This window comes from Chlamydotis macqueenii, chromosome 3 (assembly GCF_036417535.1).
Source record: "Chlamydotis macqueenii isolate bChlMac1 chromosome 3, bChlMac1.mat, whole genome shotgun sequence".
In the NCBI taxonomy this organism is placed as follows: Eukaryota; Metazoa; Chordata; class Aves; order Otidiformes; family Otididae; genus Chlamydotis; species Chlamydotis macqueenii.
The window spans coordinates 60,341,545-60,361,024 of NC_141558.1; the positions used below are offsets into that span (position 1 = coordinate 60,341,545).

General features: G+C 39.3%; 1 protein-coding gene across 8 annotated transcripts in view; it reads right to left on the minus strand.

Annotated features, from left to right (window-relative positions):
- Window positions 1-5,466: 5,466 nt before the first annotated feature.
- MED23 (mediator complex subunit 23) overlaps window positions 5,467-19,480 on the minus strand; it is a 42,873-nt gene continuing 28,859 nt past the window's right edge. For 7 of the 8 annotated variants that reach the window (XM_086743312.1, XM_086743318.1, XM_086743313.1 and 4 more), the window contains 10 exons: window positions 18,974-19,154; window positions 18,020-18,190; window positions 14,077-14,293; window positions 12,719-12,955; window positions 11,140-11,305; window positions 10,174-10,246; window positions 8,965-9,179; window positions 7,992-8,112; window positions 7,265-7,396; window positions 5,467-6,579 (listed from right to left, as the gene is read on the minus strand). In XM_086743312.1, coding sequence (XP_086599438.1) covers window positions 6,406-6,579; window positions 7,265-7,396; window positions 7,992-8,112; window positions 8,965-9,179; window positions 10,174-10,246; window positions 11,140-11,305; window positions 12,719-12,955; window positions 14,077-14,293; window positions 18,020-18,190; window positions 18,974-19,154 — 1,687 coding nt within the window. In that variant the 3' untranslated portion in view covers window positions 5,467-6,405. Of the gene's footprint in view, window positions 6,580-7,264; window positions 7,397-7,991; window positions 8,113-8,964; window positions 9,180-10,173; window positions 10,247-11,139; window positions 11,306-12,693; window positions 12,956-14,076; window positions 14,294-18,019; window positions 18,191-18,973; window positions 19,155-19,480 lie in introns of those variants that run through there. The other variant, XR_015257985.1, reaches the window with a different exon arrangement.

A 19,480-nucleotide genomic window follows, 5' to 3' on the forward strand; every position in this document is an offset into this window, starting at 1 on the left:
CAGAGGAGAAGTGATACACTAATAAGAAAACACAACAAGTTATTATTATTTTTTTCTCAACTATACAATTTTTCTTTTTCTGCACACCTTCATTTATAGGTTGTAAGTTCTTCAGTGCAGGGACTGGCTCATTCAGGACCTTGTTGTGCTCTCTTCACTTTGGCAATATTTAATAAATAATGGCCTGCCTGAGTTACAGCTGCAGTGGGAATCAACTCTGAGTTTCTTAACTCCAGTGCAATCATACAGATAATGCTATGCCGTCATTTCACATGGAACATGCTAATTGTATTTTAAACAACTTTCAGTAGAACTTTACTAATTTTAAATGTATCTGCCATTGCTTTTCAAGAGCAGCATTGGGAAAATGTGCTTCATCAAAAAAAAAAAAGAAAAAAGAAAAAGGAAATGTCATGACAGATACATTCTTCATATTAGTGTGGAACAGGCCCCTGCAAGTCTTGTATCTGAGTACGATGTTACACAAAGGACTGTCAGACTGTTCTCTGGCTGCTCATTTTTCAGTTTGTAGCCATCAGTTATCTATTTGTAATGGCGTGAATCATGGAACTCACCGACACTTGTATGTCCTCTCCTTGCTTGTTTTGCTGTATTTAACATGTCCTAGAGATCAGTAGGTATTATATCCTATAAGCACTTGACTGGATGGTATTCACACCATCCGGAATCCAGCGCCTAGCTTGGCCAGCCGGTCTCCCTTGACTGATAAGCACTCAATGTAAGTGGCAGGCTCCTTCCTGGAGGCCAGTTCAGAGCAAGAACTGAACTGCAGAGGCTTGTGACCATCTCTCCTCTGGCTCCAGGGGGACCCCAACATCATTCACCTTCCAGATTGCCTCTTTAATACGACAACAACCAACTGATTCACTCTCATTTTTTCACCTTGCGCCTTATGTCCTGTACTGAAGAGGATGAATGGATGCTCTAATGGCTAATCCAAGAGTGAGGTCATCTGCAGCCTCGTTTTATCACGTATTTTCCAGGGAATGCAATGCAAGCCTTAGCCTTGTTGATGTGCAGACTGATTTGACTTGGTTCAGCCTACAATGAAAGAGGATCACTTTGCATTTGTGGGCTTACAGCACCACAGCTGTGTTTAAGTCCCCAGGTAGAGCTTACATATCCAACTCTAATAAAAAGCAGCAGTTTTACTAAAGTGAAATGATTTTTTTTCTTTTCAAGTTTCTTTATTGAATCCTAATGTCACCCAACTGCAATTTGCTATCACATCAATATTTTCTGCTTTCATTTTCAAATCATAGCATGGTTTGGGTTGGAAGGGACCTTTAGAGGTCATCTAGTCCTACCCCCCTGCAGATCAGGTTGCTCAGAGCCCCATCCACCCTGGCCCTGAAAGTTTCCAGGGATGGGGCATCCACCACCTCCTCTGGGCAACCTGGTCCAATGTTCCACCACCCTCACTGTAAAAAATTTCTTCCTTATATCCAGTCAGAATCTGCTTCCTTCTATTTTTAAACCACTATCCCTTGTCCTATCACAACAGGCCCCGCTGAAAAGTTTCTCTCCATCTTTCCTGTAGACCCCCTTGAGGTACTGGAAGACTGCTATAAGGTCTCCCTGGAGCCTCCTCTTCTCCAGGCTGAACAGCCCCAACTCTCTCAGCCTGTCCTCATAGCCCTCTGATCATCTTCGTGGCCCTCCTCTAGACCCTGTCCAACTGGTCCACGTCCTTCTTATCTTGGGGGCTCCAGAGCGGGACACAGTGCTCCAGGTGGGGTCTCACAAGAACAGAGTAGAAGGGCAGAATCACCTCCCTCGACCTGCTGGTCACATATATTTTGATGCAGCCCAGGATGCGGTTGGCTTTCTGGCCTGCAAGCACACATTGCTGGCTCATGTTGAGCTTCTCATCCACCAGCACTCCCAAGTCCTCCTTCTCACAGCTGCTGTCAATCCATTCTCCACCCAGCCTGTGTTTGTGCTTAGGATTGCCCTGACCCATTGTATTTTCCAAATATAAATCTCATCCCCTCAAGTCTTCACCACAATAAACAATTCTGACCCAAACAAAGCTTCATGATAGTCCACATAGCTCTTCTCAAGAGCAAAAATCATTAATGAAGTTCCACTTTAAATCTGGAACGTCAAACTTCAAATTTATTTATAGAACAAAGATATGAAAGGATCAGAGCCCTGTACAGAACGGATGAATTATATACTTAGGAACTATTTAATAATGTTGCGTTTTTTACTTGTGCCTGCACAGCCTCCCTCAGTCTCTCCTTCATGCAGCTCAGCTTTTTGCTTCAAAGGTATCTGCATTGCTTTAAAAATTTCCCATGCAGCACTGACATGGGGGCAATTAGGTGTGGGGCCATTTTCACTTTTAATTAAAAAGTTAAACTATAAAGCAGCCTGGGCCTGCTCAGTGCCAAAACAGGGTTAGGGCAGAACTACAGATCCTCTGCCTTTGATGTCTGACAGGAATCCACCGTGTTCCTCTCACCATGACACAGACAGGATTTCCTCACACTTCAGGAAAAAAAATATTTGAAAGTGCTCATTTATCTTTAAAACAACTCACTCCTATTAAATCTGACATCAAATGCACAGCACCAAGTCACAGAGTGGTCTCTGTGTGAAACACTAATGAGGTGAAGGACCAGACCTGAACAGCACTACAATTCACAAGAGCTTATACAGAACAAACTATGAGGCAAGGAAGGAAAAAATTAAAAAAAGGACAAAAAAACCCTCAACCCAAAAAACCCAAGACCTTTCTTTTGATTCCAATGATTAGAAGAAAGGATGGAGAAACACAGTGGTGTCTCTCTGACCACTGCTAATAGCAGATGCATAAGTAAAGAAATAAGGGAGTCTCCCCATTCTGGATCCTAAACCAGAAAAAGAAGTTCATGCCTTACTGTGCTTGTATTTACTGAAGGAACAAAGGCACAGCAGAAGTCAAAAGCATTCACCACCTTGCGGAGTCGTTACTGCAAGTGAAATATTGTGTGATCATTTTACTCAAATACTCACTCACTACTAAGATTACTGAACGGTGGGGGTGAGCCCATCTTGTGGAGAGTCACAGGAATGAGAGAATTCAACAGTCAAAGCAGCCATTTACAATGACATTACCCTTGTCTGGTGCACCTTCAGAAAAGGCTGCATGATCTGAGGTACAGTCTGCCAAGCCACAAGCATTCAGTTATGTCCTAAAAAGTCTTGGTGCTAAAATCAAAGTCAAACACACTGCTCTTATCTATTGCTTATTTTTTGAGGTGATTAAGTACAAGAATCTCTCATCAGCTCTGGTAGGTGTTGCATGCATCAAGTGATTGGCTTTTAAAAAAAAAACCTCAAAATTGTGAGAATTTTGAAAGATTAAAAATTCGTTTGGAAGATTTTGCAAATCCCATAGCTCTAGGGAGTCCTCCAGCAAACTTGTTTACGAGGAAGAGAAATAACAAAGCATATTTTAAACATCAAGGACAGCAGTGTAATATGGCTTCTAAGTTGTTAAATCTTAGATCAAAACGTTGGTAGATCCAAGGAAGATCTGAGCGTTCAGGGTGCTGCATTATACACATAATCAGCTGAAGATCAATTCTTTTGAAGAAATCTCCCTCTGGTGGTTAAAGAGGGAATGCAGATTTTTTCTAGCTGTCTGTTGACTCAGCCAGTCATATAATAGACTGTTCAAGTCTTACTAAATAAATATTATCTATAAAAGGCAGATGAGGTGGTGGAAGCCTAATACTGTTGCATCCATTCCATACTGGCTACCTGTAATTTGCAATATAAAAAAAAAACCAAGAGCCAAAACCAAAGCCTCAGACTTAAGTTTCCCCTCACTACTCACAACTGCTGTGAGTTCCAGCAGAGGGCCAAACGCCATATTTTGAATTTTAAAAGCCTGTCATACGACAGCCAAAATCAATTACAAAGACACATCTGAAATTACACTGGCATTTTGTCTTGCTGTGCTAATAATTCAGAAAGTTAATTTGGTTAGTTGAGTTTTAAAGTGTAAGTTATTTAACTCAAAGAAAGCATTGTTAAAAATTAATTTTTAGACCAGTACTGCTGAAGATGCAAGTGTAGATTTTAGCAGAAGAGATACCTTATTTCAACTAGTGAGGGTTTAGCATCTTCAGAAACCTGGTGAGTTTTGCAGAGAACAAGTGTGCGTGCTCAGAGGAAGAGACAACGTTCCCTTTGCATTTTGTAATACATAAACCCAACCATGTAAATCACTAATTCTGCTAGGTAAGCAAGGGCTCTGGGTCCTGATTCGTAGCACTGTTAGTGGGATATACATCCTTTACGCTCTAAGTCAAAAGTTCAAATGTAGTCCAGTATTCATGAAACACTGGTTTTTCAACGATTTGCTAGTGCCAGCCCAGGTGTGGTAAATCATTGTGCAAGGCCAGTGTACTGCAGTCAGCTTCTCAAAGTAATTGCACATGTGGTAAAGACGCAAAGCTGAGTAAGGAGGCTGTTTCTGTACACCACTTATGCCTGCCACAGAACCAAAGAATTTAATTTTCCAGTCCTACAAGAGAAAGGAAAAAACCAAACCAAAACTAAAAACACCCAAAGCTTTAAAGAATTCCGTCAGCTTTCATGATTTGTTTCTGAAGACAGTTACCCCACTTCCTCAATACTATCTCTGACAACAGGTGCTAGCTTAAATATTACAAAGGACACTCTGGGTCCCACATCAAGCACCAAAACTATCTCAATATGAAATAAGACAATTCAGAAAGATGCTTATGGTGTTGGCATTAGCTCAGTTAAAACATGCAGGCAGAATGGCCATGAAACATGCTGTTTCTACAGGCTTTTTCTATTTGTGTGCCCCAAAAACTGTTTAGGAAGCAAAGTCTTAAAATAGTTTCACTGCTGACAGAACTTTGCTTCTCAGGTCTGCCCCTGAAAACCTACGCAAAGGCCTGTACAGAATGGTCCAGTGGATTTTTGAAGACCAACTATATTCATCCTGTTATCAATATCGAGCCCAACGGTATTAGAGTCACTTGATGCTGGAATGGAATACAAGACCTTTTAAGCCAAACATACAGCATATGACAGGCAAACATGTTTTTCTATCAGACTACAAACTCATGGAAGAGCACTCACAGTTCTCTGTTACTCAAATTATACTTGGCAGAATTTAGGATCCAAGTACAATACAAATGACAGCAGTTTCCAGCAATCTCTGCTGTCCTTCAAAAAAAAAACCAGACAGGAAAACCTTCCACCCATTGAATCCACAGCTCCTTCTCATAACTGTTAAATTTTTAAAGAGAGATACGAATCAGACCTGACCTTACTAATCTGGACTCCATTTGTTACAGGTTAAAACTGGAGTTCTTGTAAAGATGATAAATAACTTGGGACATAGAAGTATACTTGCTACAGTTAATCCTTATTTTTAAGGTAATGTGTATGGAAAATAAATAAAATTAACAATACTAATAGAGTCTCTTCAAGTGTTTTTTTTTTAATTAAAAAAGTCTGTCAAACAATGTAAGTATTTACAAAAGATTGAACCTTTCAATTCTGTTATCAAACCCTGCTGAACACAGTACACGTAAAACTTAAAGTAGAATATTCTACAAATCTGAAATATAGTATTAATACAATTCATGTGATTGACTTAATAAAGACTACACCATTTCCCAAACAAGAAAGATAAAATAAGAACCGGTACAGTCTGAAACTGAATATGCAGACTTCCAATAGAGGCAGCCTCTGGGCAGTAATTTAACAGTCTAGTAACTGACGCCGGATCAAACCCATGGATCATCTGTTGAATGTAAACTGTACATACAAAATTTACAGGTATTTTCAAAGGCTCAGTCTTTGGAAAGATGTTATAATTAACTCAATACAACTGATCCAGTCTCTCTGTCTAGAAGCATTTCTGGATAAGGGCTTAATTTGTCTGCCTGAAAAACAAACATAATTTAAATTCTTCTGCTGGACAAAAAGAATAAAAATTTTTAATAAAGCAGAACCCACATTTAAAAAGATCATTTCCTACCACGCTACATACATTGAGTGTCCTTCCATACCACAGACAGAAAGAAAGGAAAACCTAGATGACTCAAACCAGGATAGGGAGCAGGATATTGTAAACTCTTCAGAAGTCCATGTATTTGCTTGCAGAGAATCTTTACTCAGTGCTTGCAGAGAAAGGTAACATACACCTCATCTACTGTCTGATATAAATAGGTAAGAAGATTGGCATGCATACAGACAGCTTCATTATGCAAAAGAAAACGAAGCATAAATCTGTACATGGTTCTCTTTCCTTTTATACATATTTCATACCAGATTTCAGATCAGATGATGTTTCACTTTGATCAGTAACAAAAGGAAGCTTTCACACCAAGGCCAGCTGAAAACTTCACTTCACTGTGTTACTGGTAAAGCAACGTTAACAGGCACTTGGCTAGGCTGTTGTGCTGGTGACCCACTACTGAGAGGCTGTTGTGGAACAGCAGCTGGTTCCATTTTACTGATGTGTGTTATGAAGCGTAACCGAAGTTTCAAAGCTGGTCTTAAATTACAAATTATCTTCTCAACCTGTTTAAACAGAGAGACAGAAATGCATTTGCTAAAACAGGAGTATTTTGACACATATCACTACTGTACACAAACATCACATTAGCACAAAGAAAAAAGGAAAGAGATATTGTAAATAGTGGTATTCCTGTTCATATTTTATTTACCATGTTAACTTCTGGACCTCTTCTGATAACTAACCTTCAAAAAACCAAAACACTCCCTGGTGTAACAGTTATACACCAAAGCTTTGCAAAACAATTCACACAACTGACATCTTTAGTTGCACATACTGTTATAAACTAAACTTAAATTGGGTGAATGATTTTTCACTGAACATGGATGCATTCTTGTTTTTGTAACATGTCAAATTATATTAATGAATTAGAAATTAGGTAAAAACTTTAAAGATACTTTAAAGAAATAAGGAAAAGTTATGAAACATCCAATAGCTTTATTTCTACTGATTGCTTTACTAATAGTAAAAGCACCCTCAAGTTGTACCTTAAATTTCAGACTACAGAAATTAACCTTGAAATCTGAGATACCTAGTCTACTGCACCTGATGTTTTTAAATGCGAAGTGCATCAGCTTCCTAATTTGCACAGAGACTAGTCAGCTGTTAAGCATTTTGTTGTACTGCTACCTATGAAGATAATTCATAAAAAGATTAAATTGCTATAAAGTATCAACATCTACTGTTTACCTGGTCTTTCACACTGTCACCTGTAAACATATACTTCATATGATACAAGAAGTCACATATAGGATCCACGTAGTTCAGGTGTGAGCTGTACCGATCTGCATTCAGGAGCATTTCATAAAATGCCACTCCAATCTGTTTCCAGAGACACAAAAAGCACCCCAAATGAAAACAAGTTTTAAAATGCTTTAGAGCAGAAATATATTTATTAGACTGTTTAACTACGTACTGCTTTTTAAGTATCTGCGATTCCTAACTATTTCCTTTCTGACAAGGACAAATGGGCAGGTCTAACTCATCCCACTATGCTTAACTAAACCATTTTCCCAAGTTAACTTCCAGTGGGCATAACGCTACATAATTAGCGCTTAAACATCATTGACTGCAATATGGTTTGAGTAAGTGTTGCAGAAGTAGACCTTAGTAAATAACTAGGAAGAGTGTAGCACCAGATTTGAGTATTCTAGAGAGAAGACTTTACAATTTACTGCACTCAGCTTGTATCTACAAATGCATGCATACAGTGCAATTAAAATGCACTGGTTCAAGCATTCTCTACAAAGAGTTTACAGCTACAGTGTTTGAATATACTTACTATGGGAGTGTTGTGCACAAAAAGAATTTAATTCTGAATGTTTATCAAAGATGTCTATCAGATTCTGCCCTGTAATACGATTGCAAAGTTAAAATAATATCTACTGTATAACGCAGACCAAGAGCTACACTTTACCTCTATCATGCATCGTGTCCTCTCCTGCTGGAACCGTTGTAGAAAAGGACCAACAAGGTGGTAAACGTAGAGTAACTGGAACTCTGTTTTCACTATGGGTATCAAGACTTCTGTGAGGAACCTGTAGTATTTCAAGACACTTTCTACTTAAACTGGAACTTTTTTTTTTTTTCTTTCTTTCCTCCACTCCAAATTCTAGCCAAAACATCACATTCTCTCTCACAGACTTGGACCTTCGTTTTAGGAAATACAGTGTAGTTATGCAAATATTAGTTATTTCAAATATTAGTTACTTCAGTGAAGCTCTAGAACATCTACAGGCATTATTACTGGACTAGAACAGGCAACAATTCTAAGCTCTGTGGAACGCTACACAGTCAAAAATTTGTCCTCTGATGTTTTAACTCTAGCCTTCAATCAAGGTTTAGGATTAGCTGAGAGGAATACAACACACCACCTTCATTTTTGTCCAATATTTTAAGACTTAGTAATTGAAGTCTGTTAGTTCTCTCATTAATATGGCACTGGGGAAAGTCTAATCAACTTTTTAATGCAGTGGTATTTTTTTTTCTTGCTTTAATGACTAAGCAGACCACTTCGACACCCTTCAACTTGCAGCGAGAGCGTACTTGCTAGAACTAAGGATACATTTACTGATTACAGTTGATGCTTTCAGAATATGCTACTGTTAATGGTTTAAGAGAAATGGAAATGAATAAAAGCATAAAAGATAATCAAGATTAAAAAAAGGCTCATTAAAGGCAATCATACTCTAGATGAAAGCCCTGAAGCTTAGAGATAACAAGGGTTATGTCAGCGGAAGAGGGAGCTGTAAAAGAACATCTGATCTCTCTGGTGAGTTTTGGATCTCTCTTGTACCTACTTGCTGGTATAAATTGCTACAGGTACAGCTTTGCTATGTACAGTATGCATGGAATTTAAAAGACAAATCATCAACTATCATTACACGTACTTAGGTATGAGAGAAAGTTGTCCAATGCTAGAATGATGCCATACAGCATGTGCCAAAGCCAAAGTGTAGCTACAACTCATCTCAGAATAAGACTGGTGACATGCTGTGAAGTCAAACAGCTGGAATGGGTAACCAACCCACTCTGTCTCCGACGTCAAGCTGGGACTGTTGATTACGCTCACAATGCGATCATGGAGAACAATCCAGTATGGTTCCTGGAAAAAAAACCAAAAAGTCAGAATTGCTTCTGAAAATGACATAATTTAAGACAATAGCTTATAACCCTGATAAACATGAAAATTAAGCAGCACAATACAGAAAGCATCGATTAATGTTAGTGGATGTGACACACTTGAGAGTGTGGTGTTATCAAGACATATCTCATGAATTTAATAGCTAACATAAAAGTCTCCAAAAGAAGCAGAGTAGAGACAAAAAGCCTTAATGAAAGGAGATGGAGAATTTTCTGAGTTTTCTGAGTACAGGAACAAACAGACCAAAAATCCAAGATGGAAACAGGAAATAAAAAAGGTACAAAAGTCAATGAATATAGATGAAGATGCAAGGGGATGGAATAGGAAGAGTAATAAAAGCACTATAAAAATAAAAAGGATTAAATCCATGTTGCCTTTCTTCCAAGAAGAGGAACCATTTGTTGGGGAAGAGAAATTGCAAGGAAAGGACAACTGTTGCACATATAAGCAACAGGTAAGGATGATCAAAATTATTTAGGCAGTCCTGGTCAGGTACCAAGAGTCATTAGATTTAGAAGATCAAAACACAAACTCTAATACTGCACACATTTGCTTTTGCAGTTTTAGGCACATCTCATTTACATGGTTTAAGAGATAAAGGATATGCACGTGCAAGCATTAATAGAAAATTAGCTTTGCATCAGAACCCTTACAGACCTCAAATAATACTACACGTGTCATTTAATGATGTTTTTGAATAGAAGTGATTGACTTCTTTTCGTCCTAGCCTCAAAACGTAATAGAAAAAAAGAAAACCTGGTCAATTTTTCCATGCTGGAGGAGATGTTTCTCAAACATGCAAGCAGCCTTCTGAATAGCTCTCTGTGGAACCTACAGATGTTGGCTATCACATTGCAAACTGTAGAAGTTTTTACAACATACAACAGAAAGATGATAAACTACATGGAAGAAGAGATTTTTAAAAGAAATTTAAAAATACAGCGTATTGACTTACTGGTAAGGCTGTGATAATTAGTCCAATTGCGTTCATCCAAGCTGTGATATTCTCTCTTGGCACCAAGGGCTGACTAGAAACAGAAAAAGAAAACTGAAGCTCTGAAATCCACTATTGCAATTTGTGCTTCTGGGGCACCTAAAGACAAGGTGTACTTATGTAAAGAATATTTCTCAAGTTAAGAGAACTATACACATAGAGGTATTGAGGAGAGCCAACAGACAGTATAAATGCCATTGTGATGTTGCTTGCAAAACTTTGTTCAGGCATGATTTCGTGTTAGTAGATTCAAAGGCCGTTACCACACTGTTCTTCCTACCAAATATGCTTCAGTGATTAAGTGTTAATTGTCCCTTTATTGACTCCTTCAAAACTGAATGAGACTGAGAACGAATCATTTCAGTTTGTCATTGCTCAAAGACATCATGTGAATCGCTGCAAGAATACTAGGTCCTTTCTTTTACTTCAGTTCTTTTCATAGTGGCTGAGCAAGAAACAGAGTCTATGGGTCAAAATTAATGCATAATGACAGAAGGCTAGCCTTGGCACACCACTGTGTTTCACAGTACTTCTGATTTTACATTAGCATCAGGAGGATTCCAAGTCCTGCTGAATGCTATCTGTCCCTTTCTTTGTGTTCAAAGATGCTGTGATATTAACTGATGAAATGTCCTCCTCCCAGCACAGCTGAAAGGAGAATCGACTTCTTCCAGCCTCTCTGCCACTGAAACCACTGGATAAGTTCCTTGACTCTGTGAGGTCTTCCCTCCGTCTTTTAAGGGGATCATGCTGAACCAACTGTTCCTGAAGCACACACAATCCACTACAGCACAGAAATCCAAAATTTAATTTATATGTCACTAAAAATTTATACAAATCTAAGAAAATTAGTATCACAGATTACTTTAGCAATCTCTTAATTACATATTATATATTGCAGAAAACAGTTTCAGAAAGCCAACATACCTCTTCAGCACAACATTCAACAAGGCATTGCCCACATCCTTCCCTGGAACAGGCAGAGCCATGAGCTCAACACAGGTAACATGAAGAGCGTGGGCAGCCGGGTTAGGAAACTCATTGAATCTCCAGTCACAATTTGGGAATGGACCAGGTGATTTGCCTGCCATAGGTGACAATGATTAAGGAAAAAAAGCTGCCCTAACATGGACTAGTGTAAGCAGCACACTGCTTAAAAATATATGCACATACAACACACACTAAGTTGAATTGAAATGAAAGGTAAGTTACTGAGAATAAATAAACCCACCACATTTCATAAAAATAAGATATATGGACTAAAGTATGAATATAAGGCAATGATACTCAGTCACTGAAGGACTGCATGAATACATAGCTATAAATAAGTTATACACACAAAGTCATGCAGAGGATAAACTTCTCTTATTAAGAGTTGAAACAAAACAATACCAACCATCTCATTCACCATCTGCTTCGAAGACAAGAAGATGAAATTACCAAGAATTTTCTACTCTGCATGATCTGAAACATTAATTTGCTTTAGTATAAGATATTTTAGCAGACTTCTAGGGTGACAGCTTATGCAAAATGAGCATCTGCTTAGTTTCTGAAAATATCCTACTTTCCCTACCAAGACTAATTCATTTAAGCTACATATAGAAAAGATCTCCAAACACACTGTTAACATTTGCATAAAAGCAGCAGTTTTTTACAATTTTAGCTTTCTTTAGAGAGATTAACAAACTTATTTCAAGTTACACATAAAAGAAAGGCAATTTTGGGAAAAGAAGTGAAGGAAGATACGTAATATCCAGAAAACTGGGCAACTCCCATAAACCTGACCCAGAAAGCCAATGATGTCCAGGGAGATTCCACTGGTGCTATTCTCTAGAACACAGCTGTGTGAGTTCACCAGCTGCTTCCACAGAAATTTAGATCAGCTGTAGTCATAACTGTAAAAACTAATAAGATACAGTCATTAAGAAAATGTAGGTTTGTGTTTAAAATAGAACTTCCAGTTTTTCCCTTCTAAAACCCAGATTCTCAGCAGTTGTTAACAGCATATATACCGATCTTCAACTAGATACAGCTAGTTATACACCATCTTAAATGTGGCACCACTTACAATACTTTCTTCTCAGTAATATTGATAATGGCATTAGAAAGAAGTAACCTAATTTTCTACATTTTTTTTCAAATACTCATGCTTTGTATCAAGCTGATTTTATGTGGCAATTAGGATTCAATTCAGAATGCATAAACATCAGTATTTGAATTTATAAGTGATGTATTAAACAGTGAAATATTTATAGAGCTGTACTGTACTTTGCTTTCACCATATCTTTCAAGATGTTTTTACTAGGGCAGCACAGTCCTTGTGCAGAATAATAAAAAAAATACATTGAAGCAATCTAATATTAATTTAGACTGAGACGTGCAGCTAAATAAAGACTCCAAGCTTTATTTTGTATCTGTATAGACAGAAATGGAACTTTATATTTTGACGAGACAAAGCGATAAGACATTGGCACAGCTTACTTAATGCAAACTTTAAGAAGGATATTGTCTACTAGTCTTCCAATGAGCTTGCAATAGTAAGTGTCATCAGGAACCCATGGATTTTCTTCCCAGGCATTCATAGCACATTTGAGGTAAGTATCACTTAGGCACCAGCCTAGTGGGCGATTATCTTTGAGAGAGCCAATTATGGCATGAACAAGTTTTCTCTTGAGGTTTGTGCGCTCTCTGAGATGCCTCTCATAATAGTGAAGAGTGTTGTACAGATAAGTTACTGGACGATCTGCCAAGAAGAAAAGGAAAACAACAAAACCCAGAAATAACTTCTAGCATCACTATTATATTTATGGTGGCAAACATAAAATTAAAATCAAGAGCTCTTAAAAGACTAAGTTTTATGTATTTTAAAACAGCACAATTGGAATTGATTCACATTCTTTATTTCACTATACTCTCCAACACTGATTTTTCTTTGTCTCGTACATACGCTTCCATGTGTATGCAGAATAGCAGAAGCTGAGCAAAGGAAGTTAGTAACAGTTTATATCTTACAATACAAACAAATTTGTAAGTAAATCATATAAATCATCTCCGTGTATCAAAACTGTTAAATGGGAAGAATCCAGGTATGAAGTCACAGTAAAGAAAGAATATTGTAAATTGTCTGGGCATAACATAGCAATGACATTGATACAAAAACTTGTTGTAAAAGTGTTAAAAAGAACCAAGTTAAGTTAATTGACTCTTAAACAGGATAGATGGAGGAACTGCTTTTTAGCTGTTTCAGTCTTGGTACCAATGTTTATTAAGACACGGGTCCAAGTACTTACCACTAGAAAGGGAAAGGTGCAAAGGAAACATGAATTAGCAAGAGCTACCTGAATAAAACCAAAATCATAGAATAATAGAATCATAGAATGGTTAGGGTTGGAAGGGACCTTCAAAGGTCATCTAGTCCAACCCCCCTGCAAGGAGCAGGGACATCCCCAACTAGATCAGGTTGCTCAGAGCCTCATCCAGCCTGGCCTTGAACGTTTCCAGGGATGGGGCCTCCACCACCTCTCTGGGCAACCTGTTCCAGTGTTCTATAACTCGCATCATAAAAAATTTTTTCCTAATTTCTAATCTAAATCTACCCCCCTCTATTTTAAAACCATTACCCCTCATCCTATTGCAACAGGCCCTACTAAACAGCCTTTCCCCATCTTTCTTGTAGTCATTGTTAGTAGGCTGAATGTCACAAAACAGGGATTGTAATTCTCTGTGGAAATGTCTGCAGGGCTTACAAAATAGGAAAGGATTAAAACACTGCTGTCCTACTAGATGAAAATTATGAATAAAGGAGGCGAAGGATAACAGAATGATTGCAACAGCAGTAAGAGTCTGTATTTACAGATAACTTACCATGGAATTTGTATAAACCTCCCAGATGATCCAATAAAGTTTCCAGTGATTTGGACACTGGAAGCAATTCCAGAAATCTATGGATTACAATGTCAAACACTGGCAGAAAGCGCAGGCATACATTTCCAAAATAAATTGGTAGGTACTGGGGTTGGATCTGAACCGGGGGATTCACTTGCTCTGCCAAGCCTTCAAAATAGAGCTTTTCAGGATATTTCTGGAGGGAAAGAAATCCCACAAAATCAAAAGTTCTTTCCTTAAAAGCAAGTCATTAAACACACAGCAATATACATTGCTTCAAAAAGACACTTCATAGCCTCCATTATCACACATGAATGCAATGAGATTATTTCACTGTAAAGCTTACTGGAGAAAATGCAATTAAATGCATTTAATGCAAATTAAATCATTTAGTTATTAGACTAGTAGATCATAGAATCATAGAATAGTTTGGATTGGAAGGGACCTTCAAAGGTCATCTAGTCCAACCCCTCAGCAAGGAGTAGGGACATCTCTGACTAGATCAGGCTGCTCAGAGCCCCGTCCAACCTGGCCTTGAATGTTTCCATGGATGGGGCATCTTCCACCTCTCTGGGCAACCTGTGCCAGTTTTTCACCACCCTCATCGTAAAACATTTCTTCCTTCTATCTAAGTTTACCTCCTTCTATTTCAAAACCATCACTCCTTGTCCTATTACAACAGGCCCTGCTGACAAGTTTCTCCCCAGTTTTCTTATAAGCCCCCTTTAGGTATTAGAAGGCTGCTATAAGGTCTCCCCGGAGCCTTCTCTTCTCCAAGCTAATCAACCCCAACTCTCTCAGCCTGTCCTCATAGGAGAGGTGCTCCAGCCCTCTGATCATTTTTGTGGGCCCACTCCAAGAGGTCCATGTCTTTCCTGTACTGAGGGCTCCAGAGCTGGACACAGTACTCCAGGTGGGGTCTCACCAGAGCAGAGTAGAGGGGCAGAATCACCTCCCTCGACCTGCTGGCCACACTTCTCTTGATGCAGCTCAGGATGCAGTTGGCTTTCTGGGCTGTGAGTGTGCACTGCCAGCTCATGTTGATCTTTTCATCCACCAGTGCCCAGAAGTCCTTCTCAGCAAGGCTGCTCTCAATTCTTTCATCCCCTAACCTGTACTGATACAAGTGGTTGCCCCAACTAATGTGCAGGACCTTGCACTTGACCTTGTTGAACTTCATGAGGTTTGCATAGGTCCACCTCTAAAGCCTGTCAAGGTCCCTCTGGATGGCATCCCTTCCCTCCAGTACGTCGACCGCACCACACAGCTTGGTGTCGTTGGTGAACTTGCTGATGGTGCACTCTGTCCCACCATCCATGTCACTGACAAAAATGTTAAACAGCACTGGTCCCAGTACTGACACCGGAGCAACATCACTCGCCACCAGTCTCCACTTGGACATCGAGCCATTGATTGCAATTTTGGCGCATGACCATCCAGCCAATTCCTTATCCAGCAAGTGGTCCATCTGCTAAATCTATGTCTCTCCAGTTTAGAGACAAAGGATGTCATGCGGATCAGCATCAAATGCTTTGCACAAGTCTAGGAAGGTGACGTCAGTCACTTTTACCCTTATCCACCAATGCTGTAACCCCGTTGTAAAGGCCACCAAATCTGTTAGGCACAATCTGCCTCTTAGTGAAGCCATGTTGGCTGTCATCAGTCACCTCCTTATCTTCCATGTGCCTTAGCACGGTTTCCAGGAGAAAGTGCTCCATGATCTTGCTAGGCACAGATGTGAGACTGACCAGCCTGTCATTCCCAGGTTTTCCTTTTTTGCCTTTTTAAAAATGGGAGTTATGTTATCCCTTTTCCATTCAGTGGGAACTCCACCAGGCTGCCACAACTTCTCAAATATGATGGACAGTGGCTTAGCAACTTTATCTGCCAGTTCCCTCAGGACCCATGGATGCATCTCATCAGGTCCTGGACTTGTGCATCTTCAGGTTCCTTAGATGGTCCCAAACCTGATCTTCTCCTACAGCAGGCAGTTCTTCATTCTCCCAGTCCCTGCTTGTGCCTCCTTGTGACTTGGGCGCTGTGGCTAGACCTCTTGCTGGTGACGACTGAGGCAAAAAAGTCATTGACTATCTCAGCCTCCTCCATATCCTGGGTAACCAGGTCTCACATTTCCTTCCAGAGAGGGTCTACATTTTCTTTACTATAGGTACATTTGTGTTAAAAGGAAGACAAGCTTTTCTTGTTGCCCTTAACATCCCTGAACAGCCTTAATTCTATCAGGGCTTTAGCCTTCCTAATCTGATCCCTGGTCGCTCAGACATTCTCTCTGTATTCCTCCCAGGCTACCTGTCCTTGGTGCTCCTTGAACATTAACCAGCTTTCTTGGGCCCCTCTTCCTGCCAGGGCTTTTGGTACTCTGCACAGCAGATCACTGAAGAGGCCAAACTCTGCTCTCCCGAAGTCCAGGGTAGAGAGCTTGCTGTGTGCCCTCCTCGCTGCCCTAAGGATCTTGAACTCCACCATTTCATGGTCACTGCAGCCAAGGCTGTCTTGAGCTCCACATTCCCACCAGTCCCTCCCTGTTGGTGAGAACAATGTCCAGCATGACACATCTCCTCATTGGCTTCTCTATAACTTGGAGAAGGAAGTTATAAACATATTCCAGAAGCCTCTTGGATTGCTTACACCCTGCTGTGTTGTTCCTCCAACAGATATCGGGGTGGCTGAATTCTGCCATGAGGATCAGGGCTTCTGAATGAGGCTGCACTTATCTGTCTACAGTGGGCCTCATCCGCTTGATCTTCCTGGTCAGGTGGTCTGTAGCAGACTCCCACTACAATGTCACCTGTCCCTGCTCTCCCTTTAATCCTGACCCATAAGCTCTTGGTCAGCTCCTTATCCATCCCCAGGCGGAGCTCCATACACTCCAGCTGGTCACTCACATAGATATAACAACTTCAGAATAAACCAAAGTTTCACCACCACTCAAAGTGGACGTAAGAGAACATCAAGTATTCTAAGGCATAGCTGAAAGCAGCCAATGCTTAAGTGTCCCTTGTCAGTATTTAAAGAGAAAACCTAAGGGAAATCAGCACTACTGAAAGTTTCTGCATCATACACTGAATCAGAACACTAGAAATAATATGCATGTAATAACTCCCTAGGAAAGAACTGGAGTGTACTCAAATACTAGATGAGTACAGCTGAAGGCTGAGCTTACAGTGTTTTTCCTGTGATTGAAACTTCTGTATACCAGATTGGGTCTAGTAACTGCAGCCATGTCAGAGCACTTCCCAGGCTAGTACCATTTGCTTTCCTGCTACCCTTACACTTTTAGGCACTGTTAAGATACCGTGCAGCCAAAACAGATCAAATAGCTTCCCGATCAGAATGAGATTGTATGTGTTCAGCTACACAGGAGTTTGCTTGTATCTATTTCATTTCAGTGCTGATTTATCTTTTGACAGAACACTCCATTGGTATATCCTTTTCTAGTCAGCAGAAGCCACTGTGTTTACAGCAGCATTAAAATCTCAGCAATTCTCACCCTAACATATCAGGGTATCATGTTCTTGCCATACAGGAGACAGAAGAAGCTTTAATAATTAGGAGAAAACGTAGGTTTAACTATTGTTATAGTCATAAAATACCAGAAGGAAATACCTTCTCCCCTCTATTCTAAAGGAATTTTAGTAAACCCAAGATTTTAAAAATTATTTGATTTAGATAAGCAAGAATGAATCTCCAACCAACTCTTCAGCTGCTCCTATCTTTGAATATTACTGCATTACAGAAACATAGTGGGTGGTTTTTTTTAATACTAGCTCAAATAAATTACGACTTACTAAGTAACTCCAGAAATTGACAGAGTTGTCCTGTCATTTGCAGGACAAAAGACTCTCTGGCTGATCTCAACTCCACAGAAAGTATTATAATAAAATAATTTTATTAGCTTTGATACCTTGTGATAATTCATATGCTTAGTATGCCAGTCATTCTGCAGCCAGTGCTCCGGAGAATTCTCCTTCACAAAATCACTCACTCTGTTTCTGAAATCGTTAGGCTTCAGTAAGAGTAACTGAATGATGAAGTAACAGACTTGAGCTTCATTTCCTTCATGACTACGCATAGCCTTAAACAAAAAGGATCAGAAAACATGGAATTACCATTGATGCTACTGTCTGCTTTATAAGCCCTGAACATTGGCTAGCAAATTTGGCTGCACATTAGGTGTACGTGCACACAAATTCAGACTGAACATATGGTCTCTCAACTGTATTTTTTAAGTGAAGACACAGAACAGAGGCAGGTTCCAACACCTCCTGTGAAAAGTATCCACCACGCAGTCTTACAAACTCCCCAGTGATAGCACGTTCTCCAAGAGTTTTAAATCTAAGTACAGGATAATTACTGAAGGAAAATTTAATTCTCTGTAGGTGAGTTCTGCTTTATTTTGTAGGATAATCTAGGAAGACAAAGAATGCCATTTCTCTCTTGCTTTTCTGTTGAAACAGGCTGAATTCTAAGCTAAGAAATCATACTCTTATGGGTACCACATTTTCCATTTGCTTGTGAATCACGGCATGACATACCCCTTCTTACTTTTCAGGCTGCAGAAGTAATTGCATAGCTCTGAGGTCAGAGACCCAAAGCACTAAATAGCAACACCTAATATCAGTTCAAGGGTTTCCATGAATTAACCAAGAAACGCTTCCCCTGAAGATTCAGAGAACTGTAAGATTTTGAGTTTTATGTTGCTTACAGAAGTAATCTAACTTTTTACTTGATTACTGCATTAGCAAATAGTCACTATTTAAAACCAATCCGTTTTAAAAAAGATTACTCCTACAAAAGTGACTCAGAAAGCAAACTCCAGGTGAAGAATTGGCATCTTATCTTCTAAGACAATACTTACCAAACACAGTATCAACCTGTCCAGTGTAACAATATTGTATTTCCACACCATGTCATTGAGAATCTCAATGCATTTGTTGAGCTGCTGGCCTCCAGCAGAGGTAGAGAATTCATACACCAAGAAATCTGCAAATGTCCTGACATGTGCCACCAGAGCTCTGGCCCCAATTCTTTCTAACACTCTAGCAGGGAAAAAGGAAAAAACAAACAAACAACAAAAAAAAAACCAAAAACAAACCAACACAAAAAAGCTCTTACAAGAATGCTCACACAGATTTAAAAAGCAGCAAGCAATTGTTACTGTTCTTAATACATTTTTAACTGGTCTGTTTTATAAGTTAGTGGGTTTTAATACAATTATCTTTAAAAAAGAGAGACATAAAACCTTCCCTTTATTAAATGAACTGAAAAAAAACCCCAAACCAAAGAAAAAAAAAAACCAAACAAAAACTTATAAAAAAATAAGAACCAAAAAAAAAAACCACCTCACACCTTAGAGCAACAGAAT